The sequence below is a fragment of the Oryctolagus cuniculus genome, chromosome 3 (genome assembly GCF_964237555.1).
Source record: "Oryctolagus cuniculus chromosome 3, mOryCun1.1, whole genome shotgun sequence".
Taxonomy (NCBI): domain Eukaryota; kingdom Metazoa; phylum Chordata; class Mammalia; order Lagomorpha; family Leporidae; genus Oryctolagus; species Oryctolagus cuniculus.
In genome coordinates, this window is record NC_091434.1 from 48,871,399 (window position 1) to 48,898,090 (window position 26,692).

A 26,692-nucleotide genomic window follows, 5' to 3' on the forward strand; every position below is an offset into this window, starting at 1 on the left:
GAAACACCTCAATGATGACAAGTTAGGGACTGGATAAATACATCACAGCACATCCACACATGGGAAAACCACACCACTGTAAAAGGAACCAGCAGCTCTTCATGCTAGTCTGCAAGTGAAAAAGGCAAGGTAGAGAAAAATGTCTAATATACTTCCTAGCTTTTGTCTGTTAAAGCAGGTGGAGACAAGAACCAATGTTTTGTTTCGTCTTGTGTGCACACACATACAATAATGCAAAAGCAAATAAGAATAATGGCTAGCTTTTTCTTGGTTAATGGAGGGACTGGTAGGGCCTGATGGGATGGGGAATTTGTGCTGTATATCTTTATGTTGGAAAACATGAATGCATTCTATATTTTAAAAAATATTCCAAAACTCCTTCAGTACAAAATTTCTACTCACCTATACCAGGAACTATCCCTCTACCATGCTAGGCATTTGGGTGGAAAAGAATGAAATTATATCTTCTACTTGTACCAATAAGCACAAAGACTGCTAAGAATTTCTTTATGAGAACAATATTTTTAGGTACAAAATCAAAATTCCCAGAATATTTTCAATGAATGTTTCTGGTTTATAAAAGATAAGTGAAATTCAATTACACAGAGAACATATGTTTTGAATGTGAAACCCAGCAGACAAATGCAATGACACAGCTTTAAATATAAAAATACAGTTTTGATCCAGCAAATGGCACCAAATTAGAACGATTTTATTATTTAACATCATGTCAACGTATGTACATTATCTTCCCAAATAAGAAACAATTTGATCCCAAAGTTTAAAATGTAGTTTCCAAAATGAATCCTTATTAGAAATTTGAAGGAAAAAAAGTCCTGCAAATTAACACAAACTTAATTTTAATCCTTGACTAAAGAATGCACCCTGTACCAATCACCTCTCTCATACAAAAATGTATATTATAAATAAAATTTTCAAAAAGATCTTGGATGTTTTATTGCACATCATACAGAATGCTTGCCATTATCTGAACGGCTTTTAGCCATTCACTGTGTTAGCTGTTTAAAGCCTATACTCAAATTTGGAGAACACTGCAGGTACTATCACATCTAGGATCACAGATCTTTTCCATACACGGGAATATATAATCTTACTGAGTCCAGCTTCTGTCACTTTTTCTAAAATAAGGAGGACTTCTATTTTCTACTGTTACAGGTAAAAAGTCCTGTTCAAATGTCAGTTTTCTTTTTTGCAAAGAGAAAACACGTAGAGTGGTTTCACACCTAGTCACATATTCCTCCTCCTCCCTAGACCCAGTCCTCTCTAAGCATGTATTGTTAAAGATCCGGCCACAGGGTTCCTAAGGATGCTGCCCACCCATAACAGTTATTGTTTTGGTCTCAACATTTTCAAACCTTAGCCATCATTAAACCAGCACAAACCAGTCCCAATGCGATGGCCCTAAAAATAAAGATTCTCAAAGTTTTCATACCATCTAGCACAGTGCCTAGCACGCCGCAGGCATTCAATAAATATTGGATGAAAGAATACACTGTTTTTAAGACCACTTCCTATACTTATACGTATTAATGATGTATGGGTAATATGTTGATTTTAGGTACACAGACCTAACATGGTAACTAAACAAGGAACACATAGGACATGGAAATACATTGTTAGTTTCTATGATCTTGTCCCAGGACAGAACGTATACTTGAAGGGTTAAAACTATTTCAATAATAAAAATTGATTAGTCAAATATTTTTATTTTGCCAAAGGACTCTAACAGTTGGCCTTTGGCGACTCAAACATACAATGAACCCCAAACAAAAACAAAACCAAATTGCACTATTACAAAGACACAAGTCCGTAAAACCACAGAGGCGGCACCAGTTAGGGGACAGCGACTTCAAGGAGACGGTTGTTTTTTCGCTTGCACGTAGGGACACTCCCATTCTTCTGGCTACCCTGAATAAACTTCACACATACTTTGTCTTGTCTGAATTGTACAAGGAACCTAGGGGAAAAAGAATGAAACAAATTGAAAAGTACACACAAAAACAGCTGATGATTACAGAAACACCAGCTTTTGTAGATGAATGGATACTGATCCTGACAAGTGCTAATGCGAAGGAGTAACACTTACACAGAAATATTCCTTGGCTTCACCTCTAGCAGTCACCATTCAGCCCCGAGTAAGCGGAAGTCCATTAACTCATCATATTCCCTTAAGGGAGGCTGAGACCAAGTATTTTCATGTTTCAAATGGAAAGGCCAACATATATGGCTCCATTTTTGTCCTCTTTTGCATGGCGAAAACAAATTGAGGGAGGAGTGCTATTATCCATACACTAAGAAAATGAAATGAATTTCAAAGAAGGAAGAAGTCTAGAGATCCTTTGCAAACACCAGGTACTTACATGCTCCCTACACAATTTTTATCACTCTTGCACACTCGGATAATAGTTCTATCTTAAATTATTTCAGAATAGGAGCTGGCATTGTGGTGTAGTAGGTAAAGCTGCCACTTGCAATGCCAGCATCCCATGTGGACACCGGTTTGTGTCCTGGCTGCTCCACTTCCAATCCAGCTCTCTGCTATGGTCTGGGAAAGCAGTAGGAGATGGTCCAAGTCCTTGAGCCCCTGCACCCAAATGAGACCTGGAAGAAGCTCCTGGCTTCAGCCTGAGTCAGTGTTGGACCAATGTAGCCATCTAGGGAGTGAACCAGCAGACAGAAGATCTAACTCTGCCTTCAAATAAATAAATCTTAAAATTATTTCAGAATAACCGTACCCTAGAGAATACTACTCATAATGATAAAATCGTGTTTGAGTTTATTTTTAATATTCATTACAAATAATTTTTTTTTTGGACAGGCAGAGTTAGAGACAGACAGAAAGGTCTACTTTTTTCCGTTGGTTCATCCCCCAAGTGGCCGCTATGGCCGGGTGTTGCCGCCGGCGTGCTGTGCCAATCCGAAGCCAGGAGCCAGGTGCTTCTTCCTGGTGTCTCATGCGGGTGCAGGGCCCAAGCACTTGGGCCATCCTCCACTGCACTCCGGGGCCGCAGCAGAGAGCTGGGCTGGAAGAGGGGCAACCAGGACAGAATCCGGTGCCCCGACCAGGACTAGAACCCAGTGTGCCAGCACTGTAGGAGGAGGATTAGCCTAGTGAGCCGCAGCGCCGGCCACAAATAGTTAAAAAGGATAAAAAGTTTTAAAAACCTACCAGAGTACATCTACAAAAGCATCTCCTAGCTCATCAGCAGTGCACAGTGCATTGTTAGGTATTTTCCATGTTTCTCAGGGAATGGTTTCCTGAGTCAGGGGCACATTATTATGTGAGTCAAACCTACCAAGCATGAGACTGATCACTCACTCGCCGACCCCCACAGCCATGGCAAGGGTCTAAGCAGCTCTGCTCCCTACACTTCCACTCAGTTTCAAGAAGCCAGGCTTTGCAACCATTATTTACTGGAGTGACACAGAAGGCTCTAATTCATCTGTTGTTTTGAAAAGATAGTATTAAGACCTTTTAAATTGGTTGCTTCTTTTCAACTTGAAAACACTGGAAAAAAAGCCAGCTATAGTTCCAAATTCATCTATCTGAGATATATTTCCAGCACAGATACTGGTATCTGTGTGCCACAAAATAAAAAATATATAAAAATTTAAAAATGCAATCTTAATGTAAATTAAAACTTTAAGAATCCAACACTTTGCGACAGGCAGTGTGGCACAGCAGGTTAAGCCGCCTCTGACGACATCCCATATTTGCTCTAGTTCAAGTCCCAGCTGCTTCACTTCCGATCCAGCTCCCTGCTAATGTGCCTGGGAAAGCAGAAGATGCTCCAACTGCTTAGACCCCAGGCACCCACACTGGACACTAGATAAAGTGCCTGGCTCCTGCAACCACTGTGGCCACTTGGGGAGTGAACCAGTGGATTCAAGATCTCGCTGTCTCTCCCTCTCCCTGTAACTCTGCCTTTCAAATAACTAAATATACCTTTTTTAAAAAATAAAAGTTTGTATTTTAATTTCCAAAGTGTAGCCTATGAAATGTATAGGAACTTCTTTTCCCCCAATAACTTTGACAGACATTCTCTTCATGTTCGTAACTCCCAATCAAGATTCACACTAGAAATAACAGTAGCTAAAATGCACGGAGCGTCTGCCAGGTACATGCTATTCGTGGTCATTTACACAGATGAACTCAGTCTTAATTCTAAAGAGAGAACCACTATTTATCTCCATTTCATGAAAAACTGAAAATCATTCTCCAGCAAACAATAAATGCAACGTATTTTTTTCATAGCATTAATATCAGAATTTTAAGGTAAAATATGGGTCAGTTCTTTAGACTTAAAATATACACAGAAATTATGAAAATTAATTAATGATACATATATCAGGGATCTTCAGAAAGTTCCTAGAAAGGGCATATTATGACAAAAACATGCATGGGTTTCCAAGGTTTTATGTTAAACTTCTGTTTTCCATGAACCTTCTGAAGTAGCTTGTACATGCAGTGTTTGCATAATATTCATTTCTCATGAACTTTTTGAAGACCCAACATATGCAAGGATTTCAAATTGTATCAAGATTTTAACTTTTTCCACAGTTTTTGAAGTACTGTGGTATATTTAAAATGTCTAATAGAACAAATTCACTTTAACTTTGATTGTTATCAGGGACTTCATCTGGAGAAACAATACCCATCTTGCAGACCGTTCTTAAAGTGCAGTCCATTGATAGACGGAATAGTTCAGGAAGGTAAGGACCGGCAGGTCCAAGGCAGTTGTGTCTGTCAATGAATTCAATTCTCACATCTACACTAAGAAGCAAACAGGACTTGAACTCTCTTCCTAAAAACTGACAGCCAGTTTACCCGTAATGACTAGAGAAACGGGGCTTGCTACCCACCTACTTCTGAAAAGGATGCAGTCACAGAACTACAGGGGGTTGACCACATTGGTTCTACACAGCTGCCAAGCAAGGGGAGCAAAGGCACTGGGAACTCAACTACCAGCACAGACAGCCCGGCTCGTGCCTTCTGACAGCTCTACTGCACTTACAACACTTCCTAAGGAGGTTTACAATGCCCGACGCTGAGTTCCTGGGGCTACACAGCAGCGGCTGCACTGGAAACTCACTCTCCACACTCCCTGGGCTGCAAAAGGGGACCCATGGGTGCCAGGAAGTGTCCTCAATTTATTTTATTTTATAGACCAACCAATAATTAGGAACTGGAGGAGGAAAGGTGCGATCCTGGTATCAGATATATGTTTTCCTTACATGGCCACACTGTAAATCTACACTGAGACAACTATGCTTACCGAAAGCTTAGCATCTGTAATGCCACATGCCGCTCTGGGAGGGCATGGGGTCCCTGCCGTCCGGAGGCAGAATAATCCCAAGCTATTTCTTGACTCATGTGCCTCCAGACACAGGCTGTGGGAGCCACTGCATGGGTTCTGCAGCGGACCACAATTGGGTGACACGGCCCACGCTACCCACCACAACCCCTCAGGAGAGTCTAATTCCCAAGGCTCTGATAAGGGCTGTGGGAAAGACAGACGCAGTCCCCATAGCACAGGGTCACCAACATCCTGCCAGGCAATATTCTCAGCACAACACCCCGTGAAATGCTTAAAAGTGGCCCTCCTTTGGGATCTGCATTTAAATGCGATTGCTTTGTCTAAAAAGACGACCCTGTTAACGCAGGGAACCTCCTGTGAGCGAGTGCTGCCTCATCCACGTGCCAAAGGGTGCCGCCACCTGCGACACAGGTGATCTTCCCCTGAAGCCCCGCATCCCAAATCATGACAAACTTCCAGCAAAGGCAGATTAAAGCTCCCAGCCCCGACAGGGTCAACCTTAATGAACTGGAACACAGCTCGCCATTATTCTTTTTCCTGTTATTTTTTATAAGAAAGTAGTAACTTGGTCCAAAGAGTAACTCTCAAAGTATACATACAGCCCAGTCTCCCACCCAATCTCAACAGCATCCTGAGCGTTCAACAAGAAGTGAGGAAGCCCCTTGGGCACCAGAAACCCTACCACAGCCAAGAGACCTTGACAGAGAGGGGGACAGAAATGGGTACAAATGTACTTTTAAAAGACTTGGAGGGGGCCAGCGCTGTGGTGCAGCGGGTTAACGCCCTGGCCTGAAGCGCCGGCATCCCACATGGGCACTGGTTCTAGTCCCGGCTGCTCCTCTTCCGATCCAGCTCTCTGCTATGGCCTGGGAAAGCAGTAGAGGATGGCCCAAGTCCTTGGGCTCCTGCACCCACATTGGAGACCTGGAAGAAGCTCCTGTCTTCTGGCTTTGGATTGGTGCAGCTCCAGCCACTGTGGCCATCTGGGGAGTGAACCATCAGATGGAAGACTTCTCTCTCTCTCTGCCTCTCCTCTCTCTGTAACTCTGACTTTCAAAATAAATAAATCTTAAAAAAAAAAAAAAAAGAATTGGAGGAGGAGTTGAGATAGAAGCACCTGGAAAATGCTTAATGAGAAAATAATTTCTTGAGCATTCTGGCTATGCCAAATTTTCACTACAGATGTAAGAAAGTACAGAGGTCAGTGCTGAACTGTCCATTGAAGAGTCATCTATTAAATACCAGTCAATACAAGCCCTCAAATTCATTCAAGCCACTTGTAGCAATAGATTTAAGAGATACAATGTTACCTTCTATAGTTAGAACCTAGTGTGAAATAAGAAAAAGCAAATTTCTAGCTTATATTAGTCTTAGCATCCTAATGAACTCTTGTCAACATGCAATGCTTAGTCTGTAACTCCAGTTGATTGTATGTGGGGGAAAAAAAGGTCAGCTCAACGCTAACCTTAACAGAACTCTCAACCTCATCCACAAGCCCCCTTCCTTAAGTTGGAACCACTGCAGTTTGGGCTCAGGCCCCTAAACGAACACGCAATCTGTTTAATAAGTCCTCTTACTTTCTTTCAAATCTAACCTCTTCTCACTACCTGCCACTCGCACTGCAGCTTCAGCTGCGTCGTCCCTACCGCAGACAGTCAGACCTCCTAACATTCTTAAGAATTTAAGAACAGAAATCGGATCACGTTCAAAATCCGTAATGGCTTTCCATCATTCTCAACAAAACTTCAACCCCTCGGTTCAGTTGCCAAGCGCACAAGCCCAGGACCCGCCTCTCTCTCCAGGGTCTTCTACAGAACATCCCTCTCTGCCACAAAGTTCGCTTCTGTCTCGGGGCTGCTGCACCTGCTGTCTCTCTGGAAGGTGTCTTCCTGGATAGCTACACCTGCCTTGCTCCACTGTTTGATTCCAGTCTCTCGCTGCCTGAAAAACAACTCCCCACCTCCCTAACAAAAACAGCAATTTTTGACCCTGAATTTGCTGTTTTTCTCTGCAAACACTTGGTTCCCAGCCCAAATCACGTCACCTATTAACTGTCTCGTTTGTGCACATCGATCTCAGGTACTTGGTCAGCGTCATCCCTGCCCATCCCCCCTCTAGAACAGACTCACACTGGGTATTTAACAAGTATGAATGAATGAGATCAGAGAGCTGAGCTCGAACAACAAAGCCAGAAGTGAAAAGGAGCATTCAGACAACATGAACGTACTCATCGGAGATTTCAATATTGAGCTTCTGTTTGGTTTGGCTGAGAGTCGTACGGTAGAGCTTGGTGGCCATTTCAATCAGGTGATCGCTGCTGAAGAGGAAGTCCCCTTTACTGGCTGCCTCTGAGCCCTGCAAGGACAAACAAGGGGTCAGAGTGCCTGAAGTAAAGACCGTGGGCGGGAGGTGTTCACGGGCTCTGCTGAAAATGCATTACAGTCTCCTTAAACACTGCATCCAAGTAAACCGTCAGGACAGAAGTGAAATGTCCTCCAACTTGCTCAGGGCACTTCAGCAAGTCACCTGTCATCCACCTGCCACCTAGAGCAGGCCTGTGGACTGGCAGCACCATCCGTGTGGCCGGGGAGCCTGTTAGGAAAGCAGACATGAGGGTATACCACAGGCCCCTGGACACGAGTCCACAGTGAGGTCCCTGGGGGACGGGGCTGACCTATAACTCATTCTGGAAAAAGCTGCCGAAAACACTCCTCAGTGATTTGGCTGAAATATATGTAACAACATTCCCAACAAGTATTCTAGAGCAGTCGCTGTCAACCCTGGCTACACAAGGGAACCATCTAGGGAAGCTTTCAAAAAATACGACACTGCGCCCCACTCCACGCAATTCTAATTTCACTGGCCTGTGAATATGGCCTGAACATCAGCACCTTGCAAAGTGTAATGGGTAACTGAGGGTAAGAAACACAGTCCTACTACTTAATATGCCTGCCCCCTTTAGTTAAGATTCACAGCGGGGGAGGGGGACAGTGTTATGGCATAGTGGGTGAAGCTGCTGCCTGTGATGCCAGCATCCCATATGGTCACTGGTTCAAGTCCATGCTGCTCCACTTCTGATCTAGCTCCCTCCTAATGGTCTGGGAAAAACAGGAGAAGGTGGCCCAAGCACTTAGGCCCCTGCCACCCATAGTGGAGACCTGGAAGAAGCTCCTGGTGCCTGGCTTTGGCCTGGCCCAGCACTGGCTGTTGCAGCCATCTGGGGAGTGAACCAGAGGAAAGATTTTTTCTCTCTGTAATCTTAAAAAATGGAAAAATAAAAAGATTCACAGTGGGGAAAACACGCTGAGTAAGCTTGTGGGAGTTTTGTGCTCTGGCTAGATGCATGTCCCTAAATTTAATATTTGCTAACATTTGTTTATTCAGTGGCTATGTTATGCAACAGGCACTGTGCTAAGCATTTTATGTACAGTGTCTCATTTAATCCTGACCAACAAATGCTTTAAAGTAGGTCTAATTCCCATTTGAAGGATGGGAAAAACTCAGTAGGTACAAGAAAGAGGACTCTACCACAGTCCTGGAAAAGTTAATAACTACATTTAAACTCTTCCTTCAAGCCAGGAGGTCCTGGTTCAGCTAAAAACATAGATCTTTAAAAAAAAAAAAAAAAAAAGAGGAAAGAGAGAGAAGGAAGAAAAAGAAGAAAAGGAAAGAAAAGAAAAAAACAAAACGAAAGAAAAGAGAAAAGAAAGAAAATCTCAGGTTGACATCATTAGGTAGATGTTCTAGTTGTATCCTTAATAACCACTTCCCCCACCCACAGTAAGAAGAACCGGAAGACACTTGCTAAGTTGGCATACAGAGGAAACAGAGGGAAGCACAGTTTAGAACACGTTGCTATTTGAAATGAAAAGTACAGAAGTGATTATCCTGCTCTGTCACTGAGGAGCCAAGCTTGAGATTTTCACATAGGGGTGGATATGGCCACACTCCGCAGAGCAGCGAGGGAGACTACAGGCAATAGGATTAGTCAGACGTGGACATTTTTACACCAATGGCCAAGAGACTGCACAAATGCAGAAATCTTTCAGTGACGTCATTAGTCTTTACCTCTTTGAGGTGGACGGCGAAGAAGCCATCGTTTTGTGAGCTCATGGATACCTTGGTCACATCCACCAGGGGAACCTCTGACTTGATTTGTCCAGACTTTTGATCAGCAAGCAGGAGATTATTATTCGTTAAGAGGAAAATCCGGGATGTGCTCTAAAGAGAAACAAAAATGGATGATTAAAAAAAATAAATAAATAAAAACCCAAATGGTCCATGAGTTGAAAGCATTAGTTATCTGCAGAAGAGTACATTTTATTCTGGTATCTTTCAGCAAGTATATCTATGTAAGGTGAGAACATAGATAGTTTATTTTAATTCAAAAACACTTCCGCCAACATGCAGAATTCCACCTATGCTTAACGGTAGAGGGGCGCCGTCCCCTTCGCAGTGAACGCCACTGAGAACATGAAATGGAAATTTCAACATTCAGAAACCTAAGGATGACTGTTCCAACGGATAAAGACTTGTCAGTCTTCAGGCCTAGCATTTTTACCTTCCCATTAGCACGATTGATTTTGTTCACAACTTCAGCAATGATGATCTTTTCTTCAATGGCATCCTTGAGTTTCTTATACTTGGGGTTCTTGTTGATTTCTAGGTAAGCCCCTTGGAATGGTTGCCCAACACTAAAGGGAAAAAAAAATCCCTGCCCATTAGAAACGGTTTCAAATGGAAATAACTAGAAAAAGGAACAAGACAGTTGGTTCTAAGGAGTAGCAGACAACTTCAAAAAAGTTCTCAAATTATTTTATATATTTCACCTGCACGTCTCAAAATTTAAGTTTGAAATGAAACCTTAAAACTTTCAGGTATGCTTCTGATGTGATCACAGCATTAGGTAGGTAGGAGACTGACAGCCATCGTCTCACAGGGAATAATTCAGATGGAATGGACTCTAAGAAAGACTGCAAGATCTAGTGAGCGGTCTCCCGGGAAGGCAAGGGTCATTTCTTCTAATCTGTTAGTATGAAGTTAGCAGCTTCCCACGAAGGACTTCCTGATGCCTTTAAGGAATATTTGGCAATGAAAAAAAAGAGCTGAGATCATCACCATCATACACACCAAAGAAAAGCCTCATTTTCTGACAGGGAATAAGGTAATCAACAGCTTTTGTGGAAGACTAAACCCAGGACAATCACTTTAGAAGCAAACTAGAGAGCAGTTAAAATGACATGTGCGTCCACAAGCAGCAGCAGGCCTCTCCCCCTGGGAGATGCTTCAGGGGCGTGGGTGGCCAAGGCAAATATTCAGACCCACGGCAGATTGCTTTCAAGTAGAGCACTGTTCCCTAGAGGCATAACCCTGCACATGTGTGTACGGTGCCGATTTTCCTAAACACTTACAGGGCGACTCTCCCAGGGCAGCTTCTCAGACACCCAAACCAAACACAGCACCACCTTTTGTCCCCCAACACACATACACACACGTGCTACCCTCTGTCCCCCAGCACGTGCACACACACACACACACACACATGACCCTCTACCCCCAACACACATGCTACCCTCTGTCCCCCAGCATGTGCGCACACACACACACACACACACACAAACACGACCCTCTATCCCCCAACACACACACACTATCCTCTGTCCCCCAGCATGTGCATACACACATACACAAACACTACCCTCTATCCCCCAACACACATGCTACTTTCTGTCCCCCAGCATGTGCACACACACAAACATGACCCTCTATCCCCCAACACACACACACACACACACACAAACACGACCCTCTTTTCCCCAACACACACACACTACCCTCTGTCCCCCAGCATGTGCATACACACATACACAAACACTACCTTCTGTCCAACACACATACACACATGCACGCTACCCTCTGTCCCCCAGCACGTGCACACACACAAACACGACCCTCTATCCCCCAACACACACACACACACACACCACCCTCTGTCCCCCAGCATGTGCATACACACAAACACTACCCTCTGTCCAACACACACACACACACAACCCCCTGTGCCCCAACACATGCATGCACACAAACACTATCCTCTATCCAACATACACACACTGCCCTCTGCCCCCAACACACACACTACCCTCTGAAATTCAGCAGGGGTGAGCGTACACGCGTGCGCACGCACATACACACACACACACTGCTGCTTCATTTTAAGCTATTTGGTTCTGGCAACTGCCAAAGACAACTTTAAATGCTGATGTTGTGGGCAGAGAACTGGGGAAGAAAAATCCATGTAGGTGGTCAGCGTTTCACAGTTCCCAGGATATAAAAGGCTGACTCCCATAAGGGCTGCCATTTCGGAGTGGTGGGAGGGCAATTATTCCCCTGCTGTCACTGCTGTGGGGCGAGCGTGCCACCACGCCTAAGAACCGATCAAACTACCCAAAAAGGACTTGGCTTCAAGTGAATTTTTGTTGTTGTTGTTGCTCATATTCAAATGTGTTTTTAATAATAAAAAGTGCTAAGAGCCTGCTTCAAAAATGTATCTTGCAGACTAGCTTCTGAAGGCATTTACAGAGAAGATTCATTAAGGTTACTCTTGAGTTTAAAGATATATAAAGAAAAGCTGAATAAAACTAGCTGCTGAAGAAAGCACACAGACAGTTTTCCTGTATTAGTAGCAGGCACTTTGGACAGTTTTGGATTTAGTCTTGTACCTGACTTAAGGGAGTATATACCACCTCCAGTTGCCAAACCAGCTACCAAGAAAGCAGTGTAATTTAAAATATTTAAACCCAATGCGCCTGGCCACTCAGGTACATTTAATCTTTTTAAAAAAGGAAGAGGGCTTGGGCAGGTGCTATGGTGTAGTGGGTTAAGCCTCTGCCTGTGGTGCCAGCATCCTACATGGGCGCTGGCTGCACCTCTTCTGATCCAGCTCTCTGCTATGGCCTGGGGAGACTCTGGTAGATGGCCCAAGTGCTTGGGCCCCTGTACCCACATGGGAGACCTGAAGGAAGCTCCTGGCTCCTGGCTTCAAGTTGGCTCAGCTCCAGCCATTGCAGCCATCTGGGGAATGAACCTGCAGATGGGAAATCTTCCCATCTCTCTCTCTCCCTAACTCTTTCAAAATAAATGAATCTTTAAGAATATTCAGGTTAGAAGTCATTAGCAAGGACTTCACTGGTTAAGCCTGCCAATGGTGTTCCTTCTTTTTCAGGGTAGCTGGTGTCTGTAACAGACACTGAGCTTGCTGCTCGGGCACTGGAATCAGCCCTGGAGCGTCAGTAGACTAGAGGACACCATGGATCGGTGCTGGAGCAACCATCACCAAGTACCACGCTGGCCTTACAAGTGAGTTTCTGACCTGGCTGTTAAAGTAGGCAAAATGGAAAAATTTGAAAACTACAAACAAATTTACAATGCAAATGTACTTCATTAGCCTATACACTTTTTTTTTTTTAAGATTTATTTATTCAAAAGGCAAAGTGACAGAGTGTGCATATGAGATCTTCTATCTGCTAAGTCACAGCTCAAATGGCTGCAATGGCTGGGCTGGTCCAGGCCGAAGCCAGAAGTAACTCCATGTGGGTGGTTGCCCATGTTGGTGGCAGGGGCCCAAGCACTTGGGCCACCTCCTGCTGCTTTCCCAGGAGGATTAGCAGGGAGCTGGATCAGAGGTGGAGCAGCTGGGACTTTAACTGGAACAGACATGGGATGCTGGCATTGCAGGAGTTGTCTTCACCCTCTGTGCCAAGATGATGGGTGCCACAATTTTCTTTCTTTTTTTAAAAAAAATTTTTTTTGAGAGGCAGAGTGGACAGTGAGAGAGAGAGAGAGAGACAATTTTCATTTTTGAAGTCTTAGTAAAGTGTTGATGCTAATGCTGATGAAGTATATGTTGTAACATCCATCGTCTCATCACGTTAAAGAACACTGTGGAAAGCAACTGCTCAAGTTGTATTGTGTGCTCCCGAGTATTTATATCCAGCTGACTATAAAATGATTCACAAAATTACAAATTGCTCATCTAATGCTGAAATCAAACTCTACCAGGAAAGACCTACACATATATTTGAACAAAACTTAAAAACTGATTTTTATGGGAAAAGCAGTCACAGTACCTGGATGGGTATAAAGCCTTCTTGTCTTTGAAGAGTTCACTGGCTTCTAGTTTCTCTTCATAAATAAGTTTCTGCTGGTCTGTGAATTGGTCCCTGTACTTTTTACACTGTGAGGTAGGAGAAGACAAAAGCAGAACATTACTGATATGAATGAAGCACTACTTGTACTTCCATATGCCAAGCCAATATAACAGCAAGAAGAATAAGAGAGAAAGCGTCCAGGACACTCGTTTAAAAGGCCAAAGACATTTTTTCCTTTGTGGGTTTTTGAAAGCTGGTCTTGGAAAGTGCCGCAAAAACCATTATTTGTAGCACAGAACCGTAGATGCTTCCTCCACACATAGCAGGGCCTCGCTGGCCTGGGCCCTGGCAGGAGTATGTTTCCTCCCAGCTACAGTGTCGTTACCCTTCCGTAGAGACTCACAACAGAAACACTGCACTTCACAACCCAGGGCATTCACGGACACAGTCACAAAACCTTCACAAGGTAATACTTACCCTTTCTACTTGTGCCCTCTGCTACTTTCTGTTCTATTGTAGTTCATTAAAAAAAAAATGCTAGTAGGAATCCACTAAGCCAGTTCTGTGACCCACAACTATTCTATGACTACAGTAAGAGAAGCATGGCTCCACACCCCCCGGTGCCCTTTTACAATATGGAAATCCTTACTCCAGCTCTGGGACAGCAATGAAGGGGGTGGGATGGCCCAGAGGACCAGGACAGGGACAGATGAGTCTCCCAAGAAATTGGTTGAGAATCACCCCAGTAACTGCCTGCAGAAATGCCATCGTGGCTGCCTTCCAGAAGAACCAGCTTTCTCATCTCCTACCCCCACGGCAGGTAAGGGTGGAGTTCTGGAGCCAAAGTGGAGCCGAGGCAGGGCACATCCTGCAGCTGTTTCTGAAAACCGCTTCTATGCCAGACTCGACGAGGAGGGTGCACGACTCGGGTGCCGGTGAATCTTGTCAAGCTGGTTACGGACCAAGACTCGGCACCTGCTGCCTCCACTCATCACACTACCCAGTGATACTGTCACTGCACACACGTGTGACTGTCACACCCACAGAACAAATCCCCACTGCCAGCCAGGAAGGAGCTGCCCAGAAGAGGTATCCATGGATCATTGCTTTCCCAAGTACAGGCCCTTCCACGGCAGGATTTTATTACATTTGACCCTTGTATTTATTTAGCGTTCGACAGAGAAACTAAAGTATTGAAATACAGACAGCACGTACACAGGTACTCATGTGCCCCACACTGGGCATTATCTAAATTACACACTCTGTGTGCATACAAGATCAAGAGAGCTAAACTACCAGGCAAGATGAAATTATTTCAGACAGCAACGAAAAATTATGCCTTTTGGGAACTGCAGAGTCTTTTTTTTCCATGTCTCAGAAGGTGCGTGCTCACATCTTTGCATGTATTAAAAAAAAAATCAGATAAGCTTGCAAGATTTAAACTACATCATCTGAAGATGCTCAAACTTCTATCTCTTGAAGTTCCCCTTTAGAAAAACAAACTCATAACCAAAGCATGTGAAAGCAACCGGAACAGGAAATGAAAAGACACGGAAGCCGGCTGCGTGCTCCCCTCCCCAGCCGCGCCGACAGGCGACAGCACGGGTTCTCCTCGGCTGCTGCAGGCTCCCTAACAGAAAGTCTAGAACAGCGTTTGGCTCAAAAAGACCAAAGTCCTAAGTCATTCTCTTTCAGGCAAGGGAGGAACGTGTTTTAAAAAAATGTGATTTTTTACATAACAGTTCTCAAACACTCAAAACATAGGATAAGAAGTCTCTGGAGAAAAATAAACAACACATGACATTTTTTACCCTCCACAAGTGGAAAATCCTTTTGAGCTCCTTGTGAGTAGAATCTAAGAAGAGGTAAGGTCTTGATGGCCAGTTCTTGTCTATCGGAGATAAGGAAGGCATCTTGCTTTTCATTTCCAAAAAGTATTTTTGCACCTGTGTGGGGTTTGACAGAAAATACTGTGTAAGGAAAACACACCAGAGAAGACTTGGTTTTACATAAACTAGGATCAAACAAACCAGTCTTTAACTGGCATGTCTCAAGTCCTAGGCCTGTCACACTCCTCTGGGAAGTCCCTATTCTACTTTCCCACCTGGGAAAACCTGAGCTCCACCAAGTAGTGAAGGAATAGAAGAATACAAACACTGATACTCATGAACGCTCGCTAACCGTACAGGGCTTTACTGTCCACCAGGCAGTCACTAGTCCCATGTGGCTATTGACATTTAAATTTGGAGTGATGAACAGGAAATAAAATTAAACTCCAGTTTCTTAGTCACATTTCAAGCGTTCAGTAACCCCGTATGTGGCCAGGGGCTGTGATTGTCCCTTAAAGTCACAGAACACTTTCATCACTGTGGAAAGTTCCAGTGCACAGCGCCACTCTAGAGCACTTCCAGGTGTGACAGGCACCGTAAGACACGGAGACACGCTTCCTCCACGTTAATCCTCACAACGACCCTACGAGGTTAGTGCCGCCAGCGCCCCATTTCACAGGTGGGGCAATGAGACTCACAGACGCTAAGGAACAACTCTCTAGGTGGCAGCGCAGGTTGGTCCAGGAGTGGCGCTCTGTATACATGTCTGCAGAGAGGCGACTCCAGTACCCATCCTCACAAGCTGTCAGACTCCTCCTCCTTCACTCCTCCACCCGCTCACTTGCGGGCCAGCCCTGCCTTGCTACAGCTCAGATCAGTGTAATAGCGCAGGACCTAAACCGGGTTCACGTTCCCTAAAGTTCTCTCTGCCAAGTAAGACGAACATTTCAGTCATTGCCAACAGCTCGTTCTGACACAGTTCTACCTGGAGTTGCAGGGGGTTGACAAAAAAAGGTCTCTAACTCTCGGTGCTATGATGCAATCGTTATCAGTCACAATTTTTAAGAAGTCACACTTCATGGAATTCGCGCTAAGCAGTTAGTGCAATGATGCGCATCAGCGTATACACGAAGCATCCACTTACAATTCTCTGAAGCGTAAACTCATAGATTTTCTTTCCAGCATTGGCTCTGAAGAATTTCCGGTACTCCCTGCGTACCTTGGAAAAGAAGCAGATTACAGAGGTTGTCATGGGGCTGGCAGGTGACCACATGGTACACCTCCCTTAAAAATAAAAATACGTGAAGTAAATGTATGAGTGTCTTTTGTGAACTAGGCAAGAATGGGGCACGTTCAGACACTGAACCTTAAGTCAATGAAAAAGAAACTGCATTAAGCCAGAATGCAATGTTGCCTTGAATCCTCTTAGTTTTAAAGACCCGATGATTTGACAAGAAGCATTTTATACAGGCACAGGTGCAAACTCAACACAAATTAAAACACATTTAGGAAAATATTATATAAAGTGATTTTCCTTTGGATTTTTTTCAAGCACAGAACAAATGTCTGAAGAACTCTGGTGCAGATTCCAAAAGCCTTGCTTGTTATGAAGAATGTGCCTAAAAATAAGGATCTAAAAAGAAGCTTTTAAACCATTATCTTCCATCCAATTGCATTAATTTTTCTCTTCTCTCCACTCCCACTGAACTTTATACTAATGCTATCATAGCACTTAAAACAAATTACAGTTTTAGTTCCCATTTTTTCCTTGCGACACTGTCATATTTACTTCACACTAACGTCTAACAAATAACAGAAACTAAATGAGGTATCTGCTAAATGAATGAATGACACAGATTTTGAGACTGAGACTGTATTTAAAAGATGTATCATCCAGATGTAAAATAGGAGAGTCGGAAGTGAGCAAACTATTAGCCTGCTTGAATAATTCAGACATTGTATGTCATTTCCTTCCATCTCCAGTTTTCTGGGTTTAACTGCACATGTTCAAAATAGTTCTACATCAGAGGTTCTAAGTTAGCAACTTGCTTACCAAATTCAGTTTGTATGTAGATGAATGTTTTATATGCATGCATTTTAAAATCTCACATAATGATGCAGTCAGCAGGTTTCTCTTAAAAATTTCCTAAGATCTAGCAACAGCAAGCCCGACTTCTACACTCAAGGACCAGGTGGCAGCAGAGTAACTGTGTTTGTCTTCAGACTACAAGGGCCCTCACTGCTCGGAATGCACCTCACCCCCTGCTGCTTCCCGCGTCTGAAATGGCAGGCGTCTGCGCCCCAAATCTGGCATCTGCAGGATTAAAGGTATTTCCCTCCACCTCATAGGCAGTATTTCTTTTTTACTCATAGCCTTGTTAAAATTATCATTTCTGTCTTAGCCATGGAGTTGTGGGGTTCACATTATGAATCTCAAACACATAGGGTGAAGATGGACAAGGAGAAGAAAAGTGGTATCTACTGACTCTCAAAATGAGAATGGCATAGAAAAACAGCTACTTTAGTGAGGTTATATGAGAACATGTCCTTATAAATATACTAGAAGTCCTATGTATTTAGTTGAATTTCATTATAACTGAAATAATACAATTGCAACAAGTTTTTTTATATTCCACAGGATAGGTCATTTTTCCTGGAAAATATACATACATATACATATACACACACACACACACATATATATATATGTATAAAAGCCTTTGACAACACGTTGGCACATATAATCGGGGGCCCTTAGGGCGCCAGAAGTCCCCAAATGGTCCAGTAAACATTTCCACCAGGAAATCAAATCATTTAAAAGGGAAAAACTGGCTCCTATTAGCATAATTCTCCTTTAGAAGAAATTACAAAATTATTACATTCTTGGACTTCAAAGAAGTTTAGTCTTATTTAATAACAAAGATAATGGTAACATATTAAAATACTTTTGTTTGTTGGAAAGTGGGGAAAAGTTATGTTTAGAATAAGCCCAGTTAACTTCTGCTAAAATAACATTCATTTACGAACTGAATTTGCTTTGTCAGTTGCTAACATACATTTCAAATGCAAAAACATTTTTGAATCACATGTTACAAAACCCAGAAAACTGAAGATAAACACATTAATGATACAAATCACTATGGAAAATAAAAATTTTCATAATGCTGTTCTCTCCTTCCTTCTATAAAAGTTGTGGTGCAGCAGGTTAAGCCACCATCTGCAGTACCAGTATCCCATATGGACACCTGTTCAAGTCCTAGCTGTTTCACTTCTGATCCAGCTCCCTGCTAATGTGCCTGGGAAAGCAGCAGAGGATGGTCCAAGCCATTGTGCCCCTGTACCCATGTGGGAGACCTGGAAGAAGCTCCTAGCTCCTGGCTTTGGCCTGGCCCAATCCTAGTTGTTGAGGTCATCTGGAAAGTGAACAGTGGATGGAAAATCAATTTCTCTCTAACTCTTTCAATAAATATATACATAAATATTTTTAAAGCATTGTAATGCAAATTGGAAGATAAAGTGAGAAAATGTTTAGTTTCATTTGACTCCTCTAAAAAAAGAAGTTATATAACTTAACCAGAACTCATAATGTGTCAATTTAATATTTGTTATTTCATTAGTTCAAAAATTATTTGATGAACAAACAGGATAATTTAAAAACTGAAAATGTATAATCAAAGAAGGTAATTTACTAAAAATTTATAGGCTCAGCTTCCGGGGAAAAACAATGCAGATTGTTCAAGCAGAACTCAGGGATACTTCCAATTGTTGTTCAGATTCCTAGTCAATGATTTCTCAGTGTTAAAATATTTAGAATAAGATTAAATGTTATAGAAGTAAAAATAATGAATAATGCCAAAAAGGGGCCTAATTACCCCAAAAAGGCACTATGAATGGCAATTAATTATTGTATATTAGGAAGACCAAATGCGTCCATTGCCTCAGGGGTCTTTATCAAGGTGTTCAGAGTTCAGAGTCATATTTACTAGGGTATCCCTTATTCTACTGCAGTAAGCACCACTTTGAAACAAACCCTGCCTAATCACAAAGCATCTGCATTTGAAGTTCTCTTTACTCTGAATGACCCACTGGCCCCTGATTGTCACCTCACTGATTTCCACGCTGAACAATGAGAATGATGCCAGGCAACCATTATCGGAGCAGAATAGGCAGATCAATGGAACAAAAGCCTGCCATCCCCAGGCTGGGTACTGTGCATAGCAGGTCAGCATTTGGCCAGCTAGGACAGCTCTGTCTCATGGGTTAAAAAAAAACAAACACTTTTTATTCAGAGAGAAAACAAAGATAGAACTTGGCTAACAAAGTATCTTGGATAAAATATGCCACATTGCTATTATTTTGAGCCTATTTAGATTATCCCTGGCTGAAATCTTAAATGTTTCTAACCAAAATGTTTTTGAACGACTACATGCACTCAGAGAGTACATTTTGGGGCATTTCAGAGTTTTGCTATTTAGAGTAAGGATATTCAACTGACAAAAATCTATGCAGGCATTTCAAAACAAAACAAAACACAATCTAGAATCTGAAATACTTCTGATAGCAAGCATTTCAGATAAGGGATGTTCAACCTGTATTGAAAGAAATAAGAATCACAATTAAAAGCAGGGGGGAAAAATGCATGTACAGGTTTCTTCTTAAATACAATCAGGCCAGGTGACATTCTACGAGACTGCAGACCACCAGCAAGCATGATCAACAGTTTTCTCAGGGTTAGTAGGTGCTAGGCTTCCCGGAGTTCGCCCTGGGCAGAAAGAAGTGGTTGAGGAAGTACCTTCAGTCCAAGCCAGTAAGCCCAAATGACAGCAACGGCATGCTTACGCCTAGCCTCCTCCTTCAAGCGTTTCAATTCCCTTCGAGCCTAGAATGTTTTAGACAGTAAATAACAGAGACAGCCCAATGCAGGCAGCACAAATGACCAGAAAAAAAGACACCCCACCCAACAGAGGAGCCAACTTCTGGATAAGGATTTCAGCATGATAGAGCAACAGTGCACAATCAAACCCAAAGAACCGAGGTCAGGCTGGGGCAGGCACTTGAATTTGCAGTGCGCAGAGTTTGCTCCAAGAGGGCAACGTGTGCTGTAAGCCAGGTGATCGGGCCCCGCCCCCTGGCTTCCATTCTTTCCATCTTTCCTCCCCTGTTCTTTCTCCCTCTTGCTTCCATTGCCCCACTCTCTCACCGCCTTATCAAGCCCTGGAACTGTGAGTGGCCCCCCTACCACTCCCTTTGGTGACCGGCTGGGAACTCCTGCTGGACAGTGTTCACTTGTACACACACAAAGACAACTCTTGGGAGTTGCCCCCTCTGGAAATGGAGGGATAAGGGTTGCTCTTCTGCAGTGTAAACAAAACACAAAGCTTCTAAAACTCCAACATTTTTTCCCATTAAAAATATTAGAAGTAGCATGTGTACGACTGATTTTAGCTGGGGCCCCAGACTGAGAAATAAACTGAATACTGAAGCAAGGCAAAAAGCGACACACCTTACAGGTTTAAAAATGACTCGCAGGGAGAGACGCACTTTGGGCATGCTGTTTGTTGTATGTACACATATGTATGTACTGCTTATTGTTTTCTTGGGCAAGCTATTTTTAAAGACAGCTGTTGGCATTAATGTTTCAAGACATTACAGTACTGAGCCTGGGGAATGAGCTTACCCTGTGGCAACAGCCTAGCAGGAACCGGCTAACAGTCCTGCTTTTGCTGCAACTCCCTCCCTCATCTGACTAGAGGAACCGGTTTGTTTTTCACAGATTATCAGGAAAAACACAACCAACCGAGCGACCAAAACCTGCAAATGATGCTCTTTACAGAGGCCAATGTTGACTTTTCCCATTTTTCTCACAAGATGGACTTCATGTTGACAAGGTAGGCTTAAAAAGCCAGGACTCCGCTGATACTGGGTTTCTAACTGGAATACACATTTTTAGCAAAGATGACCTTAGATGTTTTTTGTTGCTGAGAAAAAGCAAACAGTCTTCTCCCTTGGGGTATGGGAAATGTCCACAGAGCCCACGACTCTGCCTGGGGATTAGGGAGAGTATTTCAGGAGGCCTTTGTTTCTGAAAACAGACAGCTGATGCTGACATTCCTAGGATTCTTCGGTGGCAATTATAGCTAGCTCTGCAGCAACATCTTTCCCTGTGCGAGCACAGATGATCTTTCTTTGCACATGGAATATTTTGCTTATGATAATCAATAGCTGCCACAGTGTGCCTACAAACAATTTCATTCATGGATTAATTATTTTTAAGGCATGCATTAATGGCAACTCTACTGCCAACTGCAGAAGACTGACTACAGCCCAAATCTTAACATTGCCCAACATGCTCCGCCTCCCTCCACAAAAAATACTTCTAAGAATCTACCCACATACATAAGTGTGGGGGGGGGGAACTAAACATGCACATTACTTGAGTGTTTTTTTTTTTAAAGAGCAAATGTACCCATGCCTTATTAGCAAGCAATTATTGTTTTCTGTCTACACATGCTAAGAACTCCTACGCTTACTTCTGATACTAGTATCTGGTGTATTAATTCTAGCTGCTAGGACATGCACCAGTGTGAGTCACATTAATTGTGGTCATTCATCTCTTCATAGGCTAGAGATAGGGACAGATGACTGCAGCATTGCAGGGTGGAGTGATGGGAGGTGCGCATCAAGTACCTTAGATCCAAGCCAGCAAGCCCAAATAACTGCAATAGCATGTTTATTCCTAGCCTCCTCCTTCAGCCGCCTCAGTTCCCTTCGCGCCTGTGAGGCATGTGAAAAGGAGTTACAGAACAGTTTAAGGCAAGGAAGGTTACTGCTGCTTCCCAAAGGAGAAAGAAAAAGAAAGATCCCAGTCACCATCGAAATGGTAAACGCCAAAGCGTGTGCCACCACCCCACACCAAAATGCTGGCAAGCGCGAGAGCCCAGTGCGTGCTCAGTAGCTTAAGCCAGCGAAACGCGGCATGTCCCCGAATCCGAGTCCGAGGTAGTCGGCTCCACGCGTCACCTGCCTCTGGGTCTCGGGCCTACCTGGGTGCCGTGCCAGTAGGCAGCGATGGTCGTGGCTGCCTCCTGACAGCGCTTCTGATGCTTCAGCTCCCGCAGGATTTTCCGAGCCTAAGGCACCGAATCGCCAAAAAATAAAAAATAAAGAATATGAAAAACAACAATGGAGTTGACAGGGATCTGAAAAACACCTAAAAGAGATGGCAGTGCTCCAGTGAGACATCCAGCTGAAAGAATGGAAAGATGGGGTCGTCAAGGCCAAGTTCAAGGCCGACATTACCAAGCAGGGCCGGGGAGCTCCCACTCCAGATTGGGACAGAGTCCTGCCATGAAGCGCGACAGGAAACACCTGACCACAGCAACACAAACTGGTGCAGGCCAGAATGCAGCTGCAAGCTCTCCAGGGAGCCCCGGAAGTCTGTGCGCCTCTCTTACTGTTACTGCCTGGAACACTAACTGTAGCTGTCCTTTGTAGTCAAGAGATTTTTTTTTTTTTAACTGCCGAAACAAAATGATCTAATTGAAAACCAGTGACTTCTTTCTCTAGGAGCTGCAGGGATGGAGGTGCATGGACATGGTACGAAGGTGGATGGAGCTGGTATGGAGCTGGGGTCCTGCATCTGGAGCATCCACCCTGCAGACCAGGCACCAGGCTCCAGTAAGGTGGTCAGGGAGGAAAGAGCAGGCAGCAGTTTCACTCGCCTGCAGGCTTGACTTCTGGGGTTTTCTGTGGGACAACTACCAAGCCCTTGGGTTGTCCTGGGCCTACACAAAGGTCAGGCAGTGCTGCCAGACCCCTAGCCCAGGATCTACCCTCCAAAGGGGTTCTGGCCTGGGCACTACCCTGAAGCATCTCTTCTGGATCTAGAGCATTCCATCAACTCTCCTCACAGGAAAGCAGTTAGAGCAGGCCCAGCACAGGTCGGTAAGCTTCTCCATACAGGGCCAGCCGAGAAACACAGGTTACCTGGCTACTGTCACAACCCCCCGTTTCTGCTTACAATTAGTGCCAGACACTCTGTAATCTAGCAGTAGGCTAGTTTCCTCCATGGATCACTGTTTGCTGATCCCCTGACGCAAGCCTCGGCAGCAAGGACCCCAAACCACTTAACCCACTGCTACCATCCCCATCCCATCCCCACTGGATCTGGCCAGAGCTCTGGATCTCTCAGGCATTACAGGGAAGTACACGTCACTGCAGAGGCCAAGGTCTGGGAGGGTTCACAGTCAGAGATAATGGCCACAAGACTGCATTCTGGACTACAGATTCCCTTGAATAGGTGGCAAAGGGATACTGAAATCCTGTACAGTATGAATTCAAGGACTTCCTGCTTAGAGAACAAAGCTCTTTAAAAAAAAAGTTGGTTAGACGGAAGCAGCCAAGACATGGTCACCAGGACACCTACTTGGCCCGTGGTGTTTATTTTCCCATCTGATTGTTGACAGGGTCTGGTGTTTATTTCCCCATCTGACTGTTGATGGGTCTGGGCAGGAGATGGAGGAGCCTTCCCCTGCTGGGTGAGCCCCAAGACATCATCCTTTGTGAAGAACCCAACAGCCTCAAACAAACAAAGCACATTCTTTTAGACTCACCTTCCAGCCCCGGATGTAAGACTGAATCACCAAGGCTGAGCTCTTGATCTGCTGATATCTCTTTTGTTGCTGCGGGACAAAAGAGGAGGTATTAGCAGCTGCAGGTACGGTCTGCAAGGTGCACCCCGCCAGGACTGGAAAGGGTACCTGCTCCCCGAGCACAAACAACTCTTGGTCATCCATACTGCTTCTAGAAACCAAAATACCAAACAGTCCAAAACAATGACAGTTACTCCACAGTACGCTTCGAGGATGCTGAATATAGTAATTTCTAATGACGTAGCACCCACCACTACCATTATCTCTTCTTTGTGCCATGCTGTGGTAATGCAAGGTCCCACTCACTGCCCATACTCAGAAAGCACACGGCAATGGACACGCTCTGAGCCCTGCATCTGCTATGGGGTGCTCTCACTTTTTGAGGTCATTTCTCACACCTCTAACTGACCCCGTTCCTTTTAGGTCTGCTCTTTTCCCTCGGTTCCAAGCTAGGAAATCAGCTAAACATTCAAGGAAAGGCATATCGGTGGACTGAACTTTGTAGAAGGAGCTCCTACTCTGCACAAGCATTTGAATAGAACCCTGAGGATATAAACATGAATCCAACTCCTCCATTTCTACCGTCAAGGCCTTGCAGATGAGAGTCAACAGTGGAAAGGACAAACAGCACCCAGGAAAGACGGAGAGCGATGGGCACAACAGGCAGCCTCCGCGGCAGCACAGGCTACTACAGGGTGGAACAGGTGGAAGCCCCGTGGAGGCTCCACGCTCCGGCTCAACATGCCCAGTGCCCAGCGGCCTTTCTCACTTCTCGGGCTGATGCCTCAGCCAGCTGAGGCTGTAGGAGCGCTCCAGCTAGAAAGGTGAACTCCTGCAGGATTTAGTGTGAGATGTACCCCAAACCACGGGCAACTCGGATGAAAATCCACAGCATTTCAAAGTACCAAAGTCATGCTGTGACCTTCCCACTCTGCAAGGGTGAGATTGCCTGGCTCTGGTCTCTGCGGGGAAACCGATGCCCTCATTTGGAAGAGCAGAGGCAACGGAGGGAGGGGCCGTCAAAAGATGAGCCACTCGACCAAAGGAGATGTCAGGGAGAAAGCCAGGAGGGCACGGGACCTGGAGCACAGGTCACCCTCTCTGGAGCCCAGTTTCCTTAGCTGTCAAACGGGGTGCCGAGAAATCACCAAGATGCCTTACAGAATAATATTCCACACATGTCTGAACAAGCTGCATCTGTAATATCTGACCGCCGTTTCTGACATCCACTGGTACCTCTCCGTTTTCCATCTAAAGCTCTCAAAAATAACTGTATCTCACTTTACAACTCATGTCAAAGGAGCCATGAGCTATCACAGGATACAGAATAATTTTAAATCATCAGGAACCAAAAAGCAGCATTCAGGAAATCTTTTGGCTGTTTGGTGAGTTTTAACACTGACTTGAGCAACACAGAGTTAACTAATTCAAGTATTCAAATTTTGACACAGATACAACATGAGAGCAAAGCTAATGCATCCTCTAAAAATGGGGCTATTATTTGTTTCCCTCCTATAAATTATACCGCTCATGACTCCTACCACTGTGAATTCATGGTATGCAGTGACCCTTTGTTCACCTGGCGACACAAAAGCTCTATCTCAGGCAGGAGGGGACAGATGGTGTTTGCAGCCCCTGGTCCTTTGTATTGCCTGTGCCTGCTCACCATGCTGATCAAAGAGCCTCTTCCAGACAGTTTCCCGGGACCATCCTATCTATAGTTATATCCCACGTCCCCACTATGCTTTAAAAAAAATTATCTATTTATTTGAAAGGCATAGAGAGAAGGAGATCTTCCATCTATTTGTTCACTCCCCAAATGCCTGCAACAACCCAGGCTCAAATTCAATTTGAGTCTCCCACGCATGTAGCAGGGGACTCTACTTTTTTTTTTTTTTTTTTTTTTTTTTAAGAATTTCTTTATTTGAAAGTGAAGAGTTACAGAAAGAGAGATGGAGAGACAGCGAAGACACAGAGATAGAGAATGAATCGTCCATTCACTGGCCACAGTGGCCAGGGCTGTGCTAGGTGGAAGCCAAGAGCCAGGAACTTCATTCAGGTCTCCCATGTGGGTAGCAGGGGCCTGAGCACTTGGGCCATTTTCCATTGCTTCTCCCAAGCCATAAAGATGGGAATTAGTAGTTGGTTCCCAAGCTATTAGCAGGGAATTAGACTGGAAGGGAAACAGCTGGGACCTGAACTGGTGCCCATACAGGATGCCAGCATCACAGGCGTTACCTGCTATGCCACAATGCCAGCCTCCTTCTTCCTTTTTAAGATTTATTCATTCATTTGAAAGGCAGAGCAATAGAGAGAGAGGGAAGGACTGAGACAGACAGACAGACAGACAGAGGGAGATCTTCAATCTATTGGTTCACTCTCCAAAAGGCCACACAGCCAGGGCTGGGCCAGGCCAGGCCAAAGCCAGGAGTCAAGAACTCTATTCAGGTCTCCCATGTGGCAGACACCCATGTACTGAGCTGGATTGCAAGTGGAGCACCCGCAACTCAAACCAGCACTCTGATATGGGATACTGGTGTCGCAGATGAAGGCTTAACGCACACAACACTGGCACCAAGGGACCCAATGACTTGAGTCATCCCCTGCTGCCTCCCAGGTTAAGCATTAGCAGGAAGCTAGAATTGGGGAGAGGAGCTGGGACTTGAAAGTAGGCACACCAGTATGGGAGGTGGGCATCCTAAGCTGCAGCCTAACTACTACAC

The 26,692-nt window shown here is 44.4% G+C and overlaps 1 protein-coding gene across 10 annotated transcripts in view; it reads right to left on the minus strand.

Moving 5' to 3' along the window:
• Positions 1-691: 691 nt before the first annotated feature.
• Positions 692-26,692, minus strand: part of MYO1B (myosin IB) — a 189,605-nt gene continuing 163,604 nt past the window's right edge. For 4 of the 10 annotated variants that reach the window (XM_070070449.1, XM_008258850.4, XM_070070450.1 and 1 more), the window contains exons 21-31: positions 23,931-23,999; positions 22,362-22,448; positions 22,006-22,092; positions 20,111-20,197; positions 16,463-16,537; positions 15,301-15,435; positions 13,469-13,575; positions 9,901-10,033; positions 9,408-9,560; positions 7,567-7,694; positions 692-1,978 (exon numbers count right to left, since the gene is read on the minus strand). In XM_070070449.1, coding sequence (XP_069926550.1) covers positions 1,855-1,978; positions 7,567-7,694; positions 9,408-9,560; positions 9,901-10,033; positions 13,469-13,575; positions 15,301-15,435; positions 16,463-16,537; positions 20,111-20,197; positions 22,006-22,092; positions 22,362-22,448; positions 23,931-23,999 — 1,185 coding nt within the window. In that variant the 3' untranslated portion in view covers positions 692-1,854. The remainder of the gene's footprint in view (positions 1,979-7,566; positions 7,695-9,407; positions 9,561-9,900; positions 10,034-13,468; positions 13,576-15,300; positions 15,436-16,462; positions 16,538-20,110; positions 20,198-22,005; positions 22,093-22,361; positions 22,449-23,930; positions 24,000-26,692) is intronic. The other 6 variants (XM_070070451.1, XM_070070453.1, XM_070070452.1 and 3 more) reach the window with 2 other exon arrangements.